The 26,371-nt window shown below is 37.9% G+C and overlaps 1 protein-coding gene across 4 annotated transcripts in view; it reads right to left on the bottom strand.

The window, feature by feature from the left end:
* The window catches only part of Ltbp1 (latent transforming growth factor beta binding protein 1), a 393,004-nt gene that overhangs the window by 246,211 nt on the left and 120,422 nt on the right, over positions 1 to 26,371 (bottom strand). For all 4 annotated transcript variants that reach the window (XM_046441615.2, XM_046441616.2, XM_046441617.2 and 1 more), the window contains exon 4: positions 5,029 to 5,198. In XM_046441615.2, the coding sequence (XP_046297571.1) occupies positions 5,029 to 5,198 (170 nt within the window). The remainder of the gene's footprint in view (positions 1 to 5,028; positions 5,199 to 26,371) is intronic.

The raw sequence follows: 26,371 nt of genomic DNA, 5'->3' as shown, positions 1-26,371 counted from the left end.
TATAATCTTTTCTAATAATCTCCATTGACCCATTTTTATAATATTATCCTTCAAATGTTATGTCATTGCAACTGTTAAAAATACTACTAAACAAAGTATGAGAGAATTTGGTTTATATACTGAATGTTTTCCTACAAGTTACCAAGGGAGATGCTGGATAAAGCAGTTCACTCCTCTAAGCTATACTGTCCAGGGGACCCTGGGAAGTAAGAACTCCATTCCTTGGAGCTGATGCCAAGTTTTTCAGAACTACCTAATTGTCAAACATCTTTATAAATGTGTATCTTTTAAACTAAGATAAAATTTGCATGGCATATAATTCAATCTTTTTAAGTGTATAATTGAGTGCTTTTTAGTATATTCACAAAGTTGTACAGCTATATGACCATCTAGTTCCAGAACATTTTCATCACTCCAAAAGAAACCTCTCACCTATAAATAGTCCCTCTTCACTCTGCCTTTCCCCAGCCTCTGGCAACCACTAATCTACTCTTTGTCTCAGTGGATTTGCCTATTCTGGACATTTCATATAAATGGAATCATACAATATATGGTCTGGATTCTTTGTGTCTGGATTCTTTCACTCAGCATGTATTCAAGGTTGTAGCAAGTACTAGTATATCATTCTTTTCTATGGCTAATATTCCATTGTATAGAAATGCCTCATTTTGTTTATTCATTCATCAGGTGATGAACATTTGGTTTGTTCTCACCCGGTATTTATGAATGATGCTGTGTTGAACATTTATGTTCAAATCATTGTATGAAATAAGTTGTCAGTTATTTGGGGTATATACCTAAGAGGTGGAATTGCTGGATACCCAGGAATTTCATTTTTAACTTTGCTGAGAAATTCAGGTGGTATCTTAATATTATGCAGTCAAGCCACACAGCCATTACCAGCTCATCCAAAGAAAATGTTATTTTCACCAACATCAAAAGGCTTTCTGTAAACAATCAGGATAACCTCCATTAATTACCAAATGCCCTGTGTCTGGTCACTCCAACATTAAAATAAATTAGTCTTATCTGATACAAGTGGTTTCCTGGTAGTTTATGCTTTTCTGGCTGCCTCTAAACTGAGTGAAGATGTATCTGAGAATTGTCAAGGCACACAGGGTGCATTGATGAAGAAACTGATGATGAAGGACGGTTAGTTACAGGTTAGTTAATTACAGGCAGGTATTTTGGGCAGCTTTGGGTTCAACTGTCATATCCTAGGCATCAGTCAATTAAGTCCAAAATCTAGACATGTTTAGTAGATTGAAAGACTGAGTCTCTAGACCAAGAATTGGTAAACCACAGTCCATCCAGATTCAGCCGCCAAATCTTATTCTTTTTTTTTTTTAAGTCTCTGAGATGAGAATGATTTGGAGAATGATTTTTAAATAACTATATAGCTGGTAAATGTACTTATATAACATCCTCAATTTTCTTCTTAGCTCAAAGCCTAAGATATTTACTATCAATCCTTTAAGAAAAAAGTTTGCTGACTCCTGCTCTAGATGATACTCACGCAAATTAAAGATCAGTGAATCAAGCAGAGTGCCAATTTATTAATTTATCACTAGAGATGTCCTTTATCGGTGACCAGAAACCACATGTCCTAAGATATCAAGGACCCAGGAGTTTACTCAGAAAACTGGTAAACATAGAGAATCCAAATAGGAAAAAGGTCGTGTGTGCACATTGGACATGTTGAGATATATTGCTGAAACTCGGGAAAATTCCAACAAAATATTCATTCTTCCAAAAGGACAGCACCTCATTAGCAACTTGGTGGTTTGCTTCCCCTATCCAGTTTGTTTCACCTGAAGAATGCTACACTTGCTACATTAGGATATTTGACTTCACTAAATCCACCACCCCAGCCACATCTCTTCCCAGCTTATTCTTTTCTCTTCCCAAGTGTCAACAGCAAATCAGTATTCACTTGGGCTTGTAGGAACACTGTTTCCTCCTATTATGCACTGATTACATTACACAACACTCAACTCTGAATATACATCATGATTGTTGCTTGCAAGACATCAAATTTAAACCTACTAATGGGTGATTGATTATGATAAACTGACTTATTTGATGTATTCTTTATCAACCTGAGTCTTTTCTCCATTCCCAATAGCTTCTCAAAAAGTAATAACTGTGGACTGGAATTGTAAGGGTAAAAGAAATTGAAGTTAAAGCGTAAAAGTTAAAGGGTAAAAGACCGGGTGTTGTAAAAGTTTCTAAGCTGCAAGGTCTGAGTTAAAATGTAAAGGAGGTATTGTTAGGTTTCTATGCTACCTTCAAAACCCGAAATTTCTGTAGCTGTTAAGACAATGCTTAGAACCGCCCAGTAAATATTTCCCCTGACTATCTGGATTGTTTAATAAGGGCTCTGTGTGGTCGCACATAGGCATTGCAGGGCCTGGACCAATCAGTTTAAATGTAACCCCCTCCTTAGGAATGACCTATCACTCCAGCCTGACCTGTTCCCGCCAATGAATGAACTAATCATGTTTAGGAGTTGTTGTTCAATTTTCCCGCGCCTCATGATGATTTGTTCTGATGTATACAAAGCCCTCCGCCCTCCCCAAAAAGTGTACTTAAGCAGTGCTCAGCCCCTGCTCGGGGCTCTGGGCTGCTTTCCCTTCTTGAGTGGGCACGGAGCCCCAGCATGCTGGTTCAATAAATCCCCCTTCTGCCAATTGCATGAGTGGTCACTTGGTGGTCTCTTTCTCTGATGTTTTGTGGGACCCTTACAGAATGACACACATCAATTCTTCAATTTCATTCCAAAATGCAACATACCCAAATGATCTTAATCTCTTCTATTTTTCCACAGACTCAAAATCATCCGCTTTTATTGACCTTCCAATCTTTCAGCACAATGAGAAATTAATCTGTTTGCATTTTATCTCTTCAATGAAAATGAAAAGCTTCTGCTTTTCCCCACATTTCCATAATTGACTTTTCCTTCCTTTCAGTTCCACATAAGCCATGGAGCCTCTTTTACTTGATGTGGAGTGGAGGGTTTGGGGGATTTGGGGGACTAGAACACTTCAGGTCCTTCTTACTAGTTTTAGTCTTCCCGTTGTTGTTGTTTTAACTTGATTTTCCTACTTCAACATCCTTAATAGTCCTGCCAAATTACCCCTTTTCAAAACTTTCCAATTAGACCTCCAGCTCTCCGAAGAGCTCAGGCCTCAGCAAAAATAGCCACTTCTCCTTCCCTGTCCTTCACATATGCCTAATCCCATTGGTCAATTCCTGAGCTTCTTTTTGAACAACAGCCATCTTTGGGAGAGCTGGAGCAAAGAATTCCATTATTGTGACAATGTGTTAGTCTACATCTCCCCAGTATTTAAATAAGATAGGTGGAAAAGTTAAAGATATTACAGATAAGAAACTTCTCTTCACATTCTTTTAAAATGTCATTTCAACTTCCAGTTCAACCAAGGCTTGAGTTTAAAACACCACACACATATTCATTCTCTCTCTCTCTCTCTCTCTCTCTCACACACACACACACACACACACACACACAGAGCAGAAATATTTCATTCCAATAACAAATTATTGATAACACACCAAACCTCCTATTTGACCCTCAAACCATCTTGTCACTTCTATATAGTACAAAATTCTCTATGTCAATATGATCATAAGCTTTCAAAAATTCTCTTCCCAACATATTCTACTTTTAGAGAGCTTCTAAGAAAAAAAAATCTACGTAAGATCCCAAGGACATAAGATGCAACTCTTTTTATTTTTAATACTGAGAGTAGAAAAACATTACAACAAGGGACATTCACAACTAAGTGGCAGACTGTACTTAAATCAAAGGATCTTTACAACCAATGTGATACATCTATTCTTTTGCAAATTACTTGGGAGTGACCTTGCCTAAGGGCAAAGAGATAATCTAAATGATTTCTATATTCCTCCTTAAGGTCCTTGAGTTTCCTTTCATCATCATCCCAATAAACGAACAACTATTGCTCTGGGGTCTAGCCACCAGTCACCACACAGAACTTTCTCAAATGATGAAAAGTAGATGTACAAACCTATTAGATGTTCTGTTAAATGACCAATTCTGAGGGAAGAGTCAATCACTCTCAGAAACTGGGAGGTGGGGACAGCAGCAGGGAATCAAATCCACAGCAGATAGGAATTTCTAAAGTGTCAAACAGCAGCCAAACTCTATCTGAGCTATTCATACTATTCCTGGTGGTGAAAGCCAGTCCTTTCCCAGCTCAGGACTGGCATTCCCTTTCGTTACTTAGGGTTCAGGCAATCAGTCAACACGCGATGTGACGGGGCAGGAAGCTGCTGGAAAGAGAGCATGTGTCTAGCTCTCGCCTGTGGATGGTCTGCGCCTCGCTCCAGAACGTTTTCTACAGATGCTGCCAGCAGACACTCTGTAATACCTAAACCACAAATCATCACATTCCCCATCCTTTGAGCCAGGGCCTGTGTCCTTGAGCTCCCCACATAGCACAGATATTGACCAAGCTGGCCACTGATACAATAGTCCTTTACAAATGCAGAGTAGGATTTGCCATGCCATCTGCTTGATACACCAAAAAGGAGGTGGACCTAATAACATAAAAATATCCACTGCAGGCAAACCTCAGACAGTAAAGCAGGACACTTCTCAGACATTTTGCCAGGAATGAATCTTGGCTAGCTTACTAAAGAAAACATTCATCAATGTAAACATGTCAGATGTACAACTGTACCCAAAATTAGAGCAAATATGTCTCTGAAATGGAGACATCTTGCAGAAACAGAATCACAGCAGGCCACTTTAGACTTTTTTTTTTTTTTTCCAAAATCTAAGGAAACTGTCTTTCCTCAGAATAAGGAAGCCATGCTAAATAGCTCTTGTCTGGTTGTTTTAGGAACCAATGTGGGTTTTGGGGGTTTTTTTTTAATGACTTGAATTTTATCGACTGTGACACATTAAATCCAGCTAAACACAAGAAAGTGTTTCCAAACTGTGAAACTATAACTTAGGTAAAGGGCTGACTGGACAATACTCACACTGAAAAGGTGAGGCAACGTGGTCCTGCCCATATCTTAATGGGAATGAAGCATCCGTGGACTGCTCTCCCGAAATCACCTTCTGAGCTGGAAAATACTTGGGCTTGGGCACATATTCCTGGGACTGGCCATGATGAATCATCACATTCTGTGAGGAAAGGGGCGTCACTCTGGGAAGAAACAAAGTGAGGGTAAGAAAATAAATAATAGACTTTTTAAAAAGTCAACTAAGAAGGAAAGAACAAGAAATTAGGTACGCTTAGAAAGGAGCACGAATTCCATACAAAGCTCATTTGCTCCTTCAAATACTGTAAACTGATCATTCATGGCATAGAAGGAAGGATTAAGTGCTTCCCCTTGGAAGCCTCCAACATAAAGGGGGACTGCCTGTCTGGTCAAGAAGCTCGATGATAAACAGGTTGCCACAGGAGGATTTTATCCGAGTTCAGGACATAGCTACCATGAGCCTTCCTGCAAAATGCATAGCATTTATACTAGAGAAAAGGATGGGAATAAATATGAAGAAGTGGATATCACGGGGAATAGGGAGGGGGGCGAAATAAGGAAAAAGAGTAGAGGAAGGAGATTATGCAAGAAATTCCCATCTTGGTCAGTTTAACAAAATCAACTAAAAACAGAGTCAGTATGGGCCAGTGGGACCTTCCAATTTGCCTAATCTGGCAGGTTCGTTGGTGGATCTCTTGAAGTCTCAGTTTCCTAATCTTTTGCCCAGGATCTCTGCTACACAGGGCTGAGAGAAAGAAAATGATTATAAAAATGTGAATACACTTAAACTGAAAAAAAAAAGAAAGAATAAATAATTTGAATTCCCTTTTTAAACATAAATGTTGATGGTGCCTTAGGGAAACATTTAATTTTTATGCTGTATTTTATAATGATCGGGTTAATCGGTTTAGGATCACTAGTTGCTAAGAATATCTAATCATGCTCTAGTTATCATTTCAATCACACAAGAGAGGATCTGTGGGACCTTTGAACATGACTGCTCTGCTTTCACCCTCCTGGCCCACCCTTTTATCTTCTCTGACAGTTTTCTTCCACTACGTCTAATATATATACTACAAAATAATAAATATTTGCCCAGATTCAGTCATTCCCTGAGGGACAGAAAGTAAATCATCATCAAAGTAAAGCTAATAAGTAGGGAAAAATGTAAAGATACAACAACTCCTTCTAGAATATGCAAAACTGCTACTGAAATTGTTAGGAAAGTACATTTGAGCAGCAAACTGAGCCTTTGTAAGGAAACCTGCTCCCCAGCATGATCTGACCCAAAAGACTGGCCTTAACGAGGGACTAACAGAAGAGGAAAATATCGGGACACAATGGCAGCTCAGCACAGAGGGTAAACTATCAAGATGCCCAAGACACCACCCTACAGTGTCTCAACAAGCAGTAAAAGAACCTTGAAGAAACTGACTGTTGGATTATCTGAGTTGGGCTAAGAAAAGAACTATCCCAAGGGACAAGGCATTCAGAACAGAGAAAGGAAAAGAAGAGGCTGGGTCAGGTTGCTTCCCTCTTCATCAAGGAGCTATACCTATCCCTTTAAACCCTCTAGTCACAGAACACCTGAAAAATTCACCTTGAGCCTGGATTTTCCCAGATGTCATGCCATGCAAGAACACTCCCTTTGTCACCAGACTAACAACTAGATTACTAAAAGCCTAGGGCTTCACATTGTAAACACTTCTGTTTTGATGATGTAAGTGTTGTTTTGAACTTTAAGTATGTTTTGTTGGGATGGAATAGACGGTGAAACAGCTGGATACATCTGGCGGTCACAAGTCTAATCTGTCAGCCCTCGTGGAAAAGCAGAAACTCCCCCACATCTCAGAAGCAACTTGCTCTCTAGCCATGCTGTCACCCCGTCACTATGTGCTATGACCCATGGAGAGGCATAGGGACCAGCTCCTGTTCAGAACAGGAGAACCCCACATTCCAGGAGACTTAGGCTGCCACAGCGAATTCCAACCCTGACCCAGGCCAGAAAGGTGAGCCTGTGGGTCTGCCTCCCTTCTCTTCCCCCTGAATTAGCAGAAGTAGCAGGCAGCAAGAAATGAAGTGAAAATATCTGTACACTTGGGCTCCTTTTCCCTAAACATAATAGAAAGATGATAAACCAATGACTAAGACCAACAAGCTCTACCAGGTCGAGGGCTTGAGAACCTTCAGCCAGAACTAACTTAAGGAACTAACTAACTGAAGGAAATCGGGAATCAAGACCATGGGAATAGCCCCCGAGTTACAAACACTTTGCAAACATGGAGCTAAACACGGCTGCCCTGTTCCCCCAACTTCTTCCCCTTTCCCCAGTGTCAGGGAATAACAGCCTGCCATCAACAGACCCAGGCCATCTGCCTCACAGCCCCACCAAGAAAGAAGCAAAGCCGTAAGCAGACGCCCCTGGAGCAGGAAGGACAGTGCCTGTCACTCTTCAGGTACACAATGCAAGGTAAACTCATCAGGTACTCCTTCCTGTTGGCACCCACCTTTTCCTTCAATCTTATCACTTGCAGTTATTTCTACCTTGGACCTCCTACATCCTCGTTAAGTCTTTTCTTTTGCTTCTCTTTTATCCAACTATTAAAAAAAAAATCACCCCCCTCCTCTTTTTCTCTGTATTTAAAGTGGGATTTCCTTCCTTTTCCAATGCTTCCAGGGGGGAAAAAAGGCTTAATTATCACAAGTGAATGTCACAGTCATCACAGCAATAGAATGGTAACTTTAAGAGGAGTTAATCTTATTAAAAGAAAATTTAAAAATTTAAAGTTAAAACCTCTAGTTCAAAATATTTGGGAGCACCCACATATTCCCTTTCCTCCAAAGAAGCCCTTAAAATTACAGGTAAGGAAAAAAGATACAAATCCAGAATTGATATCTGACTCTACATCACAGCACAGCCACACCAGTGGTTTAAAATATTAAATACTCTGTTTGTGAAGAGCAACTGTCAAGCTCCTCGGTGTCCTTCCAATGGGACTTCCTTATCCACTGCCCTCTCCCGAGACAGTCCATCAATCCTGTACATAAAGAGTTCACTTGGGCTGGGGCTGTAGCTCAGTGGTAGAGCACTTGCCTTGCAAGCATGAGGCCCTGGGTTTGATACTCGGCACCACATAAAAGTAAATAAATAAAAATAAAGATATTGTGTCCATCTACAACTAAAAAATTAAAATTAAAAAAAAAAAAGAGTTCACTTGACTGAGATAGAAATCTCTAGGTTTCTGCTCCAGCACTCATTCTGATTGGTCAGGTCCTGTTCCATACAGATTACTAAATAGATTTTGATCACCCATTATTAAACAAACAAGAAGCCCTTCAACAAATGTGTAAGAGATTCAAGGTGCACTGAGAAACACTGACTGTTGAAGTGGGGTAGAAGCCCCGACTCCTCACAAAATTTTTCTAACTTCTTTTACCTCAACCCATAGTAAAAAGTACATTTTACATGAAGATCTGCACAATTTGTGATCTTATATAACCGAAACAAGTTTCACAAAACAACAGTTACCTTACTATGTATAGGACACCCTGATGTTTTCTCCTCTATTTTTTAACCATCTCAAGCTGTTATACATTTATATCCTGACTTTATCACTCCCTACTGGGTTGCAACCAGTGGCTCAAGGACACTGGTGGAAAATCACTCTGAGCACACAGACGTAGAGGAGGTTCTTTTCCCAGGGACCACAGAACAGTTCTAGATGTTGAAATCATGTAAGGCAAAGGGTGATAATGAGAAGTGGGACTGAACACTAGTTTCTTCATTGAAGATCTATATATGAAGACACTCTAGTAGGAAAACAATTCAAAATTCAGATTTTTATCTCCCTCAGCAGGCAAAAAAAAGAACAGTTTTCTCTAAAAGAATGAAATTATCTGGGGTGAACCACAAAAGTTACTCCTCTAGAGAAAAACTCTTGTTCTGGCATTTTGAGACCCCCTCGTATATCAACTGGTTTCACCTATGTTTCCCCTAAAAGGAATTCTGCAGGTGACCAGGAAAATAGGGAACAGAGGTGATTTAGATGGGGAAGGAAGGAAGAGAGGGGAATCATTAGAATGCAAAATATGACTGAGATTTTTGTAGATGCTTGACTCTATGGTAATAAATGTAATTGGCAGAGTTGAGAAAGGAAGAATCCATTCAAACATGATGCTAGGAACATTCTCCTTCAGGAGCTACAGGGATGTTGGCAATTGGCACAGTAAGAATAAGAAGAAACCCTAGCATCTTATTTGACTTTGCGCTGAGTGGTACATTTACAGACAAAATAGTGCAAATGCTATAACTGTTAGAAGCAACCCATATTAGCACCTCTGATGATACAATCACAGAATTAGCTGGAGAAGGCTGGAAAGTCTGGAAGAGGAAGTGAAGAAGAGATTGAGAGATCCACTACCCTCGTTTTTCCACATGGAAGGTCATGGGATAACATTCATGACCTAAACAGATGATGTCGACAGAAGAACAAATCGAGGTTTAAATGCACTGTCTGCATTGGCAAAAAATGGAAAAGGATCAACACAAAATACTGACTTTGGGATGAAGAAGGCTGGGGGACAAGGGCTCAGATAAATAAGCTAAATCTTCCCCTACAATGACAAGAAGTTTTGAGAAAACATTCACAGTAAATAAATCAAGAAGTAGCCATATGGAGACAACTACCAGAACAACTACAGGTCTGAAAGCAAGGAGTGGGAAACCAAGGGGAAAAGTTCTAACAAGACCTGAAGCTTTCCAGTCTGAATGATTGGAAGGGTGGTTTCGGTTCAAGGCCAAGGGGCAAAGTTAAATAAAGAGGTGAGCCTACTCATGGCTATCAGAAGGAAAGATGGGGAAGGAAAGATCAGTGTGTGGTAATGATGAAGACGTTGGCTGTAGAGACAGAAACATGAGTGGATCTCCAGGGAACAGTCAGGGAAAGCCTCCAACCTTAGGCACAGGGCCATTCTAAGAGGGGTGACGTCTTCAAAGGCAAAATATTAAAAAAAAAAAAAAAAAAAACCTGGAAGCACAAAATCCTGGAGGGTAATCAGACTTAATGATGAGGATAAAGAGAATATAGTGGGGGGATCCGAAGAGGAGAAAAACGAGTATAACATAGGTCCAGAAATGATTAGTAGAAGAAAGGTTCTAGGAGGAAGGGAGAGGAGAGGGGATCACCTGCAAACTGCTACAAGGACATATGAAATGAGAAAAGGCTCCAGGGTTTGGTCATGGGTCACTGGCAACACAGACAGTGTGGGGTCAGTAGCAGTCAGAGTCAAAGCGTGACTTCGCATAGCGAAGGGCTTGATGGTGGAGATATAGGTGACACACACGGAAAAGAAACGTGGAGCGAACAGGGCAGAGGTCAGGACGAGGCTGGCCCTTGAGCTCTGAATCTATGGAAACCCTCTGTATCTTGTAAACAGAGGGGAAACAATTGCACAAAACTGCCTTCCTTGGAAGAAAGGATTAGTCACTCACTGTTTACACGGCTGCCTTCTGAGTGGCAAGTTCTGGCGCCCAGATGAACTAAACTTTTCCATATTTCTACTAAATCCATTATTTGACCTGTGAGAGGGTGGGAGGATCTGGCACCACACATGGCCCTTTCCATGTCGGACAAGGGCTCTAGACCTCACAGAAGGGAGCCCCCAACAGGCCTTAGAACATTTCCCACAGAAGGTGGGAAACCCTAATCCACCCTAATCCTTTCCCCATGTGGAGTGTCCTCAGGTTTATAATCAGGAATGAGAAAAAAAAAAAAAAACAGAAGAGGAAAGAGTGAGGGAGATTACCCCCAGCACTGGTTTTCCTATGTAAAATTCAAGTCATCATGGGGACCCCACAGCCATCAAGGTGCTGGGAAGAGCAAGTGCATGCTACTCAAGGAGAAGTGGACCACTGAGGAAAAATGCCAGCTATGTTTTGAGAAAACCATAGCCACATGGAGGATAAAGCAAAGCCCTGGGAGCATGTCACAAGGACGCACCACGTGTGCATGCATTCACGGGAGGCGTGGCCCGTGGACCCCGTCATGCAAATGACCTGCGAGACCAAAAAGAAGCAGGCGATCAGAGGCTGCTGGTGACCAAGGGCAGCACAGACAGACTGCCAGGGACAGAAGGAGGGAAACCACAGCATGCCAGAGTCAACACGGCAAAAGAACACAAAACAAGCAACCGCAGGCCTTGAGGACAGCAGGAAAGAAGAGATCTCATGGAAAACACAAGTCAGGAGATAAACCATAAAAAATCCTGTCCAGCCCTCAAATAAAATGAAAGAGACAAAAGAAGAAGAAGGAAGAGGAGGAAGAGGGGTGGGGAGATTGAGAAAGTACAAGTAAAGAAGGAGCCATTGGAGGGGGAAGGTGTGAAAATTAGGGAGCTTTAGTAGTGGTCATTGAAAAACATATTCAACACAACCAAGTAGCTTGGGAACCAGTTTTCTTTTACTGGTGGCTCTTAACACGCTCCCCAGGGACATCCGTCAATGTCTGGAGACATGCTTAAGTATCAAGACTTAGAGATGACAAATGGGCATCTAGTGGGGAGAAATCAGGGACACTACTAAATATCCTGTAATGCACAGGACAGCCCTCTACAAGAAGGAAATATCTGACCCTAAATGTCAATTGCACCAGGGTTGTGAAATCCTACTCTAAACATGGGCTCCTAAAACCAAACAGTCATAACAGATACAAGAGTAAAGAGCCAATGGCCTCCAAGAGGTCTATAGAAATGATGGGCCCAGACAGACAAGAAGTTAAGACTCAAAACAGATTGAACCTGCACTACCTCCTCATGTGTCTTGTGGAAAGGCAGCCCCTGCACTTGAGTTGCCTGGGTAGCAATCTGCTAAGGGAGCTAGAACATACCAAAACCTTGGGGTGCACAGGACTTGGGGGACCATATGTAATAGAATTGCTTGCAGCAACACTACAACACGTGGTTGGAAGGAACTTTTATTAAACCATTTAGCACTGGGATGAAGGTATGCCATCCCTGAAGGCGTGGTAGAAAAATAACAGATGGTCAGTCCCTGAACTACTTTCTTTTCTTTTTTTTTTTTTTTTTTTGAGGGTGGGTACTAGGGATTGAACTCAGGGGCACTCAACCAGTGAGACACATCCCCAGCTCTATTTTGTATTTTATTTAGAGACAGGGTCTCACTAAGTTGCTTTCCACCATACTTGCACTGAGGCTGGCTCTGAACTCACCTCATGATCCTCCTTTCTCAGCCTCCAGAGCCGCTGAGATTACAGGTGTGCACCATCACAACAGGCCCTGGACTGCCTTCTTAGGAAGGTGGATCCAATCAACTGTACCACTTTGGTTATTCCTTCACAAATAAATACATCTTGTCTTCAAAAGGAAGGAACATAATGGCACATGCCACAATATAAATACATGTTATGCTGAGTGAAATAAGCAAGTCACGAAGGACAAGTGAACTCAATTTACATGTATTGAGATCAGCAGTCAGATTCACAGAAACAGAAAGTAGAATAGTGATTTCCAGGAAGACGGTGGGGAGTTTTTGCTAATGGATATGGAGTTTCCGTTTATAAAGGCAAAAAGAGTTCTAAAAGTGGGTTGCACAACAATGTGAATGTACTTAACACTACTGAACTGTAAATTTTAAAATGGTCAAGATGGTAAGTTTCCCATGAAACCACAATCGATTTTTTCTTAATTTAAAGCTTTAATGGAGAGGACATTACAAGAAGCACAGAAAACAAGGCCTGTTCTCTGGAAGATTAATAAAATGAATAACACTTTAAGAGACAGTTTCTTCCTGCTTCGTTTTTCTTTGCAAGTGCTTGAAAAATGTGAATAGTCTGACCAATTCAATTCAAAGTCAAAGGTTGTCAGAAAAAAATAAAAAATAAAAAGGTTGTCATATTAGATAAAAGCAAGATCAAACTATACAACACAAAAATCCCATTATAGATATAATGACAGATAGGGTAAAAGGATAGAAAAAGCCATGACATGGTAATAAGAATCAAAAAAGCTGGAATGGTTATGTTAAAAGCGGGAGGAATATATTTTAGAGTGAAGAATATTACTAAGGATAAAAAAGACCACTTCATAAGGATGGTCAATTCATCAAGAAGACATTACAATGTTAAACCCTAGTATACCTAATTAATAACTGTACATCAAAATATGTGAAACAAAAGCCATAAAAAAAGTCCTTAAGAAATAGAAAAAAAAAAACTTATAGTTGTAGTTTCAACATCCTTCATAAAATAATTGAGACAAGTAGAAAATCAACAAGGATAAAGAAGGTTTTAATAACACTATCAACCAACTTCACCTAATTGACATTTATAGAACACTCTCCCTAACAACAGCAAAATATACTTTTTTTTTCCAAGTGCAACAGAATATTTAACAAGATAGCCCATATTCTGGGACATATAACAAGTTTCAATAAATTTTAAAGGATGTGAAACACAAGGTATATTTCCAGGCCATAATAGAATTAAGCTAGGAATCAATGACAAAAATCTCTGGAAAATCCACAAATATTTGAAAACTATAAATACCATAAATATCCAGTGAATCAGAGAAGAAATCACATTGGGAATTGGGAATTAGGAATTATTCTGAATTGAATGAAAACTAAAAATGTAACATATCAAAATTTATGGAATGCCACTAAATCAATACCAAGATACAAATCTGTAGCACTGAATACCAATATTATTAGAAAAGAAGAAAGATTTCAAATCAATGACATCAGCTTCCATAGAAAATGAAGGGGGGAAAAGTAAAAGTGAAACCCAAAGTAAGCACAAAGAGAATAATAACAATAAAGATCAAAGTGGAGATCAATAAAATAACAAAACTAATTCAGGGGAAAATAAAAACAATAAAACCATAGACTGTTTCTTTAAAATCAGTAAAACTGATAAATCTCCAGCTAAACTGAAATATAAAAATATCAGAATAAGAAAAGTAACATCCCTGAAGACAAAGAGGGTCATAGGGTCTAATGGACCAACCTGAAGACACCCTCACTGGCCAAAGATGGAACCACTTTAGTATCAGTGAGAAGAACTGTATTAAGGTCTTTCTAATACATTTAAATCCATCCGGTCCTTCAAAAATATCACAAGAACCTCTGGGAGATATTAAATATTTTATTATTTTAAAAATTGCTCAATAAAAGGAAAGAATCAAGCATATTATCCACCTCTGTGATGATTAAATTTGCAATATCAACTTGGAGGGCGTTTCTGGATAAGATCAACATCTAAATTTTTGTGAGTAAACAGACAGCCCTCCATAAATGTGATGAGCCTCATCCAATCAGATGAAGGTCTAAACATGAAGGAAGGAGGGGAAGGGAGAGAAGGGAAGGAAAAGCAGCCTCCCTGAGCAAGAGAGTTCTCCAGCAGACCACTTTGGGGCTTTATCTGCATAATCAGGAACCCTGGGATTCACTGCAACCCCTAGAAGATCCAGACAATGATCATCAATGGCCACCAACATCACAAAAAGCCAGACAAGACATTTGTACACCTTAACAGAAGAACACAGCAATATTATGAAGGAGTCTAAGCAAAAATTAAAACTGAATCTGATCAAACCTATATACAGGAAATTCTGAGGATAGAGTATGTATTGATATTATAGGCATGTCACTAGAAAAATCCACAGATTGTTCAGTGAAGAAATGTCAGGGAAAAAGAGAGAGGGGGACTAAAAGAGACTTAGGAGACACCACCCTATTGTAATAGGTGAACATTATTTTGATCCTGATACAAACAAATAAGCTGTTAAAATTTCTTAAGGGAGATTTGAATCCTTCGATTTTTAACAATTCTGAGTAATTATTGTTATTTTAGACAGGAGAATGGCCTTGAAGTATTAAGAGCTCTTATCTTTTATAGACGCATGTTGAAAGATTTACAGACTGGCTTCAAGATAAACTTGGGAGAAGAGAAGCTAATGAGAATATATAAGAAATACAACTGGCTGTGCATTGATGATTATTATGATGCAAAATGCTTATTTTGCAGTTTCTTTCTACTATTTTCTTTACACTTGCATATTTCTTTACATTTTTATATTTACAGTTTACATTTCTTTACATTTTCATAAACTATAACAGCTCACAAAATATAATTATCATGTCACTACCTTTTGCCATTTTTCAAATGAGATAATACTTTTAAAAAGTACTTTGCAAAGTAGAAAACATTACATATGTAAGATAGCAATATTACACACAGAAAAAAAGAAATCAAATAAATAACCAATGAGGAAAAAAAGAAGAAAAGGCAAGGAAATTCCAGCCATGCCACCCTATCTTTCCTTGTTTTAATTATCAAAGCCACATGCTAATGAAACATATCCTATCTGCAAAGGATGAGGTAACTGTTTTCAAAAGATCTGAAAAACACAGAAGACTGAAATCATCAAATTCTTGAACCAAATTGTTATTTAACAAGTAACCATGAAGGGAATGTTGTTAATAACTAATGTCCTGCTTTTATCAAACAAGAACTGCTACATTTGGTTACTTGGGTCAGCTTCCCTGAACTCAAATGGAAAAGAAATTGTAGCCATGTCCTCCTATTAATCTAATTCAGAGGGTTCAAAGGAATCCTAACTAATAAAAAATGAATTTAAAATGTGGACAGTTTAACAAATAATGAAGGCCCCTAGCCTACTGGGGAAATGCCAATTGCAAAGCTGTTAAATGGAATCTTAGCTCAACCACTTATCCTAGGGAGGAAAGGGAGAATTACCTTAATTTCCTTGCAACGTAAGGGCAACTGTGTCTGTGTCACCATGTTAATGTGGAAACAGTCTTGAGATGTGATTATTTTAGAAAAGTTGTGCAAACATCTAACACAATACCTGATACACAGGGTGTTAAACCCTCTCACTGCCCTCTTCCCATAAGGACAACACCAAAACAGAATTTTACTTCTTTAATAATATTAGAGTTTGTATTCAAAAACTGCCTGAACTTGTACAGTTAAAAGCAAAGCTTATTGTTTTAAAATCTTATTAATCAAAACTTGAAAAATTTTTAGTGCATTTTATAAACAAGGACTTCAAAATATGCATAGTCTCCAGACCAGTGGTTCATACTGTTACCCCTACACGTTTGCAAGTCAAACAACCCAGCACCACAGACACTGTGGGAAATCATCTCACAACTCCACAAAAGCTAAACACAGAATTACCATAGGATTCCCTAATTCTACATTGAGAAATACACCCAAAAACACTGAAAGTAGGGACCCAACATACTTGTACTCCAATTTTCACTATATTTTTATTTATATCAGCCCAAAAGCTAAGAATGACATAAATACCCCTGGACAAATAAATGGATAAATAAAATGTGATGTGTACATACACCAGAATTAGTATTCAACCTCAAAAAGGAACAAAACATCAATACATGCCACAATATGCAGAAGCCCTGAAAACATGCTAAGTGAAATCAGACAGACAAAAAATGGAGAATACTGTATGACTCCATTTATAGGAAGACATGAAGCTATATCCCTAGACCATATGAATTCATAGACAGAAAAAAAGAACACAGTTTATTGCAGGTTGGGGGAGAGGTGCTTGTTTTTTTAAGAAATAGAAGGTTTGGTGTGTCTTTGCCTGGTTTTGGAATCAGGGTGATATTGGCCTCATAGAATGAGTTTGGAAGTGCTCCCTCTTTTTCTATTTCCTGAAATAAACTGGAGAGTATTGGTATTAGTTCTTCTTTAAAGGTCTTGTAGAACTCGGCTGTGTATCCACCCAGTCCTGGGCTTTTCTTGGTTGGTAGACTTCTGATGGCGTCTTCTATTTCGTCATTTGAAATCGATCTATTTAAATTGTGTATAAAGTCCTGATTTAATTTGGGCAAATTATATGACTCTAGAAATTTGTTAATGCCGTCGATATTTTCTATTTTATTGGAGTATGGGTTTTCAAAATAATTTCTAATTATCTTCTGTGTTTCTGTAGTGCCTGTCGTGATATTTCCTTTTTTATCACGTATGTTAGTAACTTGAGTTTTTCTCTCTCATGACTGAGGGTCTGCCAATTTTATTTAGTTTTTCAAAGAACCAACTTTTTGTTCTGTCAACTTTTTCAACTATTTCTTTTGTTTCCATTTCATTGATTTCAGCTCTGATTTTAATTATTTCCTGTCGTCTACTGATTTTTCTAGGGCTTTGAGATGTAATGTTAAGTCATTTAAACCCCTATCTCTCACCATGCACAAAATTCAACTCAAAATGGATCAAGGACTTAGGAATAAAACCAGAGACCCTGCGCCTAATGGAAGGAAAAGTAGGCCCTAATCTCCATCATGTGGAATTAGGCCCCAACTTCCTTAACAAGACTCCTTTGGCGCAAGAATTAAAATCAAGAATCAATAAATGGGATGGACTCAAACCAAAAAGTTTCTTCTCAAGCAAAGAAACAATCTGTGAGGTGAACAGAGAGCCTACATCGTGGCAACAAACCTTTACCCCTCACACATCAGTTAGAGCACTAATCTCAAGGGTATATAAAGAACTCAAAAAGCTAAGTACCAAAAAAACAAATAACCCAACCAATAAATGGGCCAAGGACCTGAGCAGATGCTTCTCAGAAGATGGTATTTAATCAATCAACAAATATATGAAAATATGTTCATCATCGCTAGCAATTAGAAAAATGCAAATCAAAACTACTCTAAGATTTCATCTCACTCCAGTCAGAATGGCAGCTATTATGAAGACAAATAAGTGTTGGCGAGGATGTGGGGAAAAAGGTACACTCATATGCTGCTGGTGGGACTGCAAATTGGTGCAGCCAATATGGAAAGCATATGGAGATTTCTTGGAAAATTGGGAATGAAACCACCATTTGACACAGCTATCCCTCTCCTCAGTCTATACCCAAAAGACTTAAAAACAGCATACTACAGGGACACAGCCACATCAATGTTTATAGCAGCACAATTCACAATAGCTAAACTGTAGAACCAACCTAGATGCCCTTCAATAGATGAATGGATAAAAAAAATGTGGCATATATACACAATGGAATATTACTCAGCAATAAAAGAGAATAAAATCATGGCATTTGCAGGTAAATGGATGGAGTTAGAGAAGATAATGCTAGGTGAAGTTTAGCCAATCCCAAAAAAGCAAATGCCAAATGTTTTCTCTGATATAAGGAGGCTGATTCATAGTGGGGTAGGGAGGGGGAGATGGAAGAACTAGACAAACTCTAGATAGGGTGGAGTGGGAGGGCAAGGGAGGGCATATGAGTTTAGAAATGATGGTGGAATGTGATGGACATTATTATCCAAAGTATATGTATAAAGACACGAATTGGTGTGAATATACTTGGTATACAACCAGAGATATGAAAAATTGTGCTCTATATGTGAAATAAGAATTGTAATGCATTCTGCTGTCATAAATAAATTTAAAAAATAATAATAATAAATAAATAGAAGGTCTGGGTGGGGGAAATGGAAAAATTTTGTAAACAGTGGTAATGATTTCACAACAGTAATTGATTAATGAATGTAATAAACTATTAAAGTAGTTAAAAATCACAAATTTTATGGTATACGCTTTACCACAATTTTTTTTAAATTACATTTAAAAATTTAGACCCAAATATCTCGTACTGTAAGGGTAAAAGAAATTGAAGTTAAAGTGTAAAAGTTAAAGTATAAAAGACCGGGCACTGTAAAGTTTCTAAGCTGCAAGGCCTGAGTTAAAATGTAAAGGACCAGGTATTGTTAAGTTCCTATGCTACATGTAAAACCTGAAATTCCTGTAGCTGTTAAGACAATACTCGAACTGCCCAGTAAATATTTCCCCTGACCGCCTGGTTGTTTAGTAACTTAGGGCTCTGTGTGGCCTTGCATGTAGGCATCGCAGGGCCTAGACCAATCAGTTTGAATGTGTAACCCGCTTTAGAACTGACCTATCACCCCCGCCCGACCTGTTCCCGCCAATGTATGTACTAATCAAGTCTAAGAATTGTTGTTTGATTTTCCCGCAGTGTATGGTGATTTGTTAAAGGAGACTGTGATGTATGTAAAGTCCCGCCCTCCCCAAAAAGTGTACTTAAGCATTGCACAACCCCTGCTCTGGGCTGTTCTCCCTTCTTGAGTGAGCACGGAGCCCCAGCATGCTGGAATCTCAATAAACCCCACTTGCTGTTGCATGAGTCGCGGTCCCTTGGTGGTCTCTTCCTCCGACGCTTCACCGGACCCTTACAGTACGACAAAAACCAAAAAATACATCTAGAAGAAGGGATTTTGAATGTTTTTGCCATAAAGAAATTATAAATGTTTGAAAAGATAGATGTGCTTACCCTGATTTGAATATTATACCATGAATACATACAGACATTGAAACATCACATGAATTCCATAAATTTTTATATGTGAAGTTAAAAAGTTAGTTTTTTTAAAAGAAAAGAAAACACACTACAGTAAATGAGAGAGGAAGTGGGCAGGTTTATTACCTCCCTACTCCATCCTTGATACAGTGTAAGGCTTGTTTATCTCCACACATTTCACATACATTTTGTCCCCTGTTGGGCCATTATTTGTGTCAGATGCCAGTTCTCCAGCGATAGCGAGTGTATGGTTCTATCTCCTGCGTTACCACTTGGATATTTTCACCCCTCATCCTATGCTCTTCACTCGGTCAGCTGTTCTGTGAATCACATTATGAGATTTCAGCCTTTGTGGCCAAAACACATTCTGCTCCTGTGACCGCCTCCCCCTTCTCAGGGTCCTGCTGAGGACCTAACATCCCGTTTGCCAGATGTGTGAGCTAACCTCTATCCACTCGCCTGGAAGGCCCTTCATACCCAACTTTGCTCATTCTCCAAAATCTTCCCACTGCACTGCTGTAGCTACTGATTTCCATGAACGTGTTAATAAACTCTCCATCCCACACCTTAAGGGAGGCAGGAAGAGACAAGCATGGATCTGGGCTTTGGATACTAACTCTGCATTCCCTCTCGCTCCTAGTGAACTGGAGGAATGAAAAGGGTAGAGTGAACATATCATAAAAGTTGTTCTTTCACAATTTTCCCTCTTAACAGCTAGCATCTTCCTTGCATTAAGCACTATTATAAACATCCAAAGAGTCAACGGTGAATATTTAGATCTCCCATAACGTAACCCCATCTCCAGGACAGGGTATATAGCAGCAGGGTGCTCAAGGTGAAGGTGAACAGTTCAAAGCAGGATCTAGGAAATTCAAATCATATTTCTGCCTGTGCCACTGAACTTCTGAGAGCCCCGATCCAAACATTACCAAATCCCTTCAGGTTTCAGTTTCCTAATTTATAAAGTGTAGGGCTCTAGGACATGACCTCCAAAGTCCCTGTTTTCAAAGTTAAACCAGCACATCAAGAATTCCTGCCTCAAAACTGTTCTCCAGTCACACTAAAAACTATTTCATATGGGAAAACATTTTTAAATGTAATATACATGTAGATATCTCTGCAAAGTAGGAAGAAAATACCTCAGGGTTTTATTTTCCCACAGTCAAGCTAAATAGAATAAACTAAATAAATAGGGAAAATTCTTTCAATTTTTTAAGGTGAATGCAATAAACTCTGTTTTTCCCAAATGGCCTTGTTTTTTTTTTCTATTACAATTGCAGCTAAACTAGGTCACCTAAGTAATAAATATTGAAAGCACTTGACCAAATTCAAACATCTGTTCCAATCCTCTTTCAGGGCTTGATCCAGCTGAAAGAAAATATCCACTACCCTACAGGACCTGCAAGATCCTATAACACTGCTAGAAATGTTATATTTTTTTCCTAAAGCCAATATAGTTGGTGAAAAAACTATGGCTTATTTCAGTTGTCTCCAGTGCAATAAGTATGAAACTATAAGAGCAACAGAGAAATCTTCCCATACTGGATGCTCCCATACCAACACAATAGGGCTCATAATCTAACTTTGATTAGGTATGTAAGATTTAAGCCCAAGTTTGGTAGGTCTGCTGTTCAGAGCATGGTGAAAGCAGTGCCTCTGGTTTCCATCTACAATAGCAAAGCTTGTTCTGACACTAGTTGCCCCCCCCCTTTTTTTTTTTTTTTTTTTGCATTGTAATTGCTAAGCAAATCATTCAAATTTGCCTTTGGATGGGTAAAATAAAAATGGTTGGTGTATAAAAACCACACTATGAAGTTAAGAGCTGAATGACAGATTAGAAGAAAATATCTACAATGCCCATGAAAAATAAAGGCATACACAAGTATTTTACAAATTGATAAGAAATCAAATGGGTAACCCAAAGGGGGCCCAGGGAGATGGACAAAGGACACAAATGTGCAACTCACTCAAGAATAAATCCAAACAATCCTGATATGTGAAAAGATGCCCAACCATATCAGTACTCCAGAAAATATAAACCTGACAATCTTAACCTTGTATCCACTTTGAAGAAGAAGAAGAAGAAGAAGTAGAAGTACGTTCTTAGGGATTCCTGGTAAAAACAGGAATTTTGAGTTTGAAAACCAAACCAAACTCAAAAACTTAAATTCAAATAATGCACATCTATGGACCTAATGACCACATTCCTTATAATCTAAGAAAATAAAAGTCCTAGATGTGACATACATTTTTTAAAAATTTACTGAATCATTATTTGTAATAAATTTTTTAAATTATCAGAAATAAGCTGAATGTTTATTAGAAGAATGATTCAAGGTCTGGGGTTGTTGCTCAGTAGTGGAGCGCTCGCCTGGCATATGAGAGGCTCTGGGTTCAATCCTCAGCACCACAAAAGAATAAAATAAGGGTATTGTGTCCAACTACAACTAAAAAAATAAATAAATAATTTTTTTAAAAAAAAAGAATGACTTGGGCTGGGGATGTGGCTCAAGCAGGCATGCTTGCCTGGCATGCACAGGGCGCCGAGTTCAATCATCAGCACCACATAAAAAAAAAAAAATAAAGATGTTGTGTCCACCAAAAACTAAAAAATAAATATTAAAAAATTCTCTCTCTCTTTAAAAAATAGATAAATAAATAAAAATAAAAAAAGAATGACTCAATAAATCAGCACATTTACAAAATAAAAGATTTTGTAACCACTAAAAATAAATTTGATCAATATCTTGGAAGGATTTTTATGCCCTATTGAGAAAAATCAAGATGTGTATATATACATAAAATAAATAAATAAATATATATTTCTCCCTATCACTTACTATGCAATTTAAGAAGTTAAAAATGACTACTGTAGTCCCTCTCTATGCCCAGTTTCACCTTCCTCAGTTTCAATTACCCATTATCCACCATGGTCTGAAAATAATACATAGGAAATTCCAGAAATAATTTATAAGTTTTAGATAACTTTTCTTACAGTATGTTGGCATAATTGTTCTACTTTATTAGTTACTGCTTTCAGTTCCTTACTATACCTAATTTACAAATTAAATTTTATCATAAGAATATATGTATTAAAAAAAACATAATATAGATAGGATTCAATATCATCCTTAGTGTTAGTCATTCACTATGGTTCTTAGAACATATCACCCAAGGATAAAGGGGGCTATTATATATAGACTGGAGAGAAAAGCAGAAGGTTATCCACCAGATTATTAATATTAGATATTTGTGAAGGGAAATGATACAGTTAAAGTGGGGAAGAGAAGTTAAAGACATAAATTTTGAATTTTAAAGATGCCTATGATTTTTTTCTCTTTTACATGTACCAATATATTATACTGGTACATAATCATGGGATTTGTTGTTACATATTTGAACATGCACACAATATAACAATATAATTTGGCCCATATCACTCCCCTCCCCTCCCCTCCCTTCCCTCCTCCTGTTCTCTTTCTATTCTACTGATCTCCCTTTGATTTTCATGAGATTCCCCACCATCACCTTTTTTCCTTTTTACTCTCTAGCTTCCACTTATGAGAGAAAACACATGACCCTTGAACTAAGTTTTGCTTATTTTGCTTACCATAATGCTCAAGTTTCATCCATTTTCCTGCAAATGACACAATTTCATTCTTCTTTATAGCTGAATGGAATTCCATTGTACATATATACTACATCCTTATTCATGCATCTGTTGATGAACACCTAGGCTGGTTCCCTAGTTTGGCTATTATAAATTATGGTGCTATAAACACGACAATGCATGTATTGGTACAGTGGGATAATAATATTATCTCAAAAGTTCATATGCTACATACTTGCAACACTTACTAAAACAGTTTTGCTGATACACACATGTAACTCAAGTTTAGAAACCATGGTGGATACATCCAAGCAGGATACCTTTTTTTTTTTTTAGATGTAGATGGACACAATACTTTTATGATATAAACCAAAGGACTTCCCTCAGAATTTCCCATTGTACAGATCTACTAGAACATATTGCCTCCATTTTCACATTTATGAAAAATACCTTTAGAGTCAAACCTTCATTTTTGAGGGATTTTCTCCTTTGGCTCTACAATTCTGAAGATAGCTCATTTCTTGAGCACTTTCAAAATGTCATGCCACAATTTCATAATCTCCTTTGCTCCTGATGAGAAGTTACCTATCAGGTAGGCACAGTGGCGAACGCTGTAAAGCCAGTGGCTTGGGAGGCAGAGGCAGGAGGATCACAAGCTCAAAGCTAGCCTCCGCAACTTAGCAAGACCCTAAGCAACTCAGGAGATCCTGACTCTAAATAAAATATAAAAAAGGCCAGGGATGTGGCTCAGTAGTTAAGCACCCCTGTGTTCAATCCCTGGTACCAAAAAAAAAAAAAGTGACCTATCATTGACATTATTGTTCCCCTATAAATATATATCCTTGGACTATGCCTCTTTCAAGATTTTCCCTTATCTTTGATATTCAGCTATTTTACTATGCAATGTCTAGTAGCGCAGTGTCCTTTTTATTCATCTTGCTTGAGGCTTGCTGAACATCTTCGGTCTGCACACCTTATGTGGGCAACTGTCACCATTATTCCTTCTGTTTTCCTATTCTCTTCTTGCTTCTGACACTACAATTACATATACATTAAATTGCTTGATATTATCCCAACAGCATTGAGACTTTTCTCATTTTTATTAAATATTTTTTTCTTTGTTTTCTTGATTAGATAACTTCTATTCACCTATCTTCAAGTTCTTTTCCCACTTCCTCTTTGTTTTCTTGGTTTTCAATTTTCCTATTAAATTCTTCACTTGTTGTTTCATGAAGACCACATTTTAAAGTCCTTAAGCATATTTTTGGCAGCTCAAGTTAAAGTCCTACTACACTAATTCAAACATCTCAGTCATCTTCGGGTTCCTTTATATCGACTACTTTATCTCTTGACTCTGAGTCATATTTCCTTTCTTTCTCATGATTGTTACCATGTGTAGGACATTATGATCATAGTCACCATAGATGGATCTTCTTTTCGAATGCTGATTGTTCTGTTGCTCTTGGCAGCTAGTTACTGGGCTGGACTCAGACTCTAAGTTCTGCTACCCTACAGTTTGCTATAGCTAGAACTGTTTGGTTCTTTCAACTTTCCACCAGTTGCTTTTAAGTGGAAACTCTGGAGTCTCCAAAGGAAGTAGACAATAATTTGGACAGAGTTTATATACAGATGTTTGGGTCACCTTCTTTCAGAGTAAACTCTCCTCCAATTTCTATCTATTCTTGGTTGTCCTTCAAATACCTCCAAACAGTTGATTTTATATTTTATACAGAATTTGTAAATGTTATCACTAGTAAAATTAGTCTGATAACAAGAAATTACCTCATCTGTATTTTTAATTTTTTTCATTCAGGATTACTATTATATTGATTCTTAACATATTTTTTGAAGAAGCATAAAACAGAAACATTCCTTGTTAATCCTGAAGTAATTAGATTACCTAAGGAGTCATAAAGATCTGTTTTCAGTTTCATAGCAACTATTTCCTTGCACTAGAATCAAAATATAGGGTATAAATTTGGAAATGATATCATCTTATTATGCATGTTTACATTTGGTAATGGGATTACTTTTAAAGTGGGGAAAATATGTTCTCTTTAAAGGAATGAGGAAATGTAATTTTTTTCATGTGGAAGATGGCATTACCTCACATATTAGCTCAGAAATCCACAGGGTTTATAACCATGTGCAATGCAACTCGTGAAAACAGTCTGTTCGCCAAGGGCAAAGGGATTCATCACATTTCTGGCAACTGGGGAATCTTTAAGCTGTAATTCATTGAACAATAAAACAACATCATTACATGGTACTCACAGATATGTAATGCAAGCCAATTACTGTAAATGGCTTCATGCTATTCCCCAAGCTTAATCTATAATTCATGTGATAATGGTTTGGTATTCTATATTCTTCAAAGAGGCCAGTTATAATTTCATTGATGAAAAGCAGTGTTCAGACAGCTAAAAGGGACTTGAGATATCATCTAGTCCAACCATCTCATTCTACAGATGAAAAAACCGAGGGTCAGAGAAATGAAGTAATTTTCTCAACATCAAAAAATTAAAGAACTGTCAATGATGGCAGAAACAAGCCTAGAGCCAACTGCTTGCTCCAATATCTTATAGTATTTCTCCTAGATGCAACAAAAAGAGGGGGAAAAAATTAAATTACAGACACAAAAGTCTTAAGGGAAAAAGAAACTCACACAAAACCCCCCAAATTATGACACCGTTTGGCATGATAAGCATTTAACCTTCTATATCATTAAAGAAGAAAGAGAGCAAAGTAAACTTATTCGAAAACAGTTGTTTTGCTGAATGATCAATAAAAATAGTTGTAAATCGTTAGCAAATCTGAAAAGCTATAAAAAGCTCTGCTGAAAATTTATACATTAATTCCCTATTCCCATATATTGCCAGAATCCATGTATCCTACTAAAATCACTTGTCACATCTTTCAATTCCATATTACTGCACCCCTATGGGACCTAGGAGGTACTCAGTTCAAATTCCCAACCTATCTGCTGAAATGTAGAAAAGAAAATAGAAAGAATTGATGATTTCCTCATCTCTAAAAGGTACTGCTATCAAGAGATTTTTCTATAAATGTCAAAGCAAGTCCCATGAGATCATTAACAATACCATTGTCATTATTTTATATCATTATAACAGTTCCCCTCCACGGAATTCAACCAAGCTAGCATCTAAGCATCACAATCTTTTTTTTTCCTCCTTGAAAGAAATAATCACATTCTAAACCAAAGAAGCAAGAGTAATTTTTGTTTACATATATACATATACACATAATATATACACATACACTGAAAATACTCATTGCATAGAATCTTAAGAATGAAATGAAGAGAACAATTTGGAACATTTA

This window comes from Marmota monax, unplaced genomic scaffold (genome assembly GCF_021218885.2).
Source record: "Marmota monax isolate L192 unplaced genomic scaffold, Marmota_monax_Labrador192_F-V1.1 WCK01_AAM20220418_F8-fsc00010, whole genome shotgun sequence".
NCBI classification, from domain to species: domain Eukaryota; kingdom Metazoa; phylum Chordata; class Mammalia; order Rodentia; family Sciuridae; genus Marmota; species Marmota monax.
This window is presented reverse-complemented; position numbering and strand designations above follow the sequence as displayed.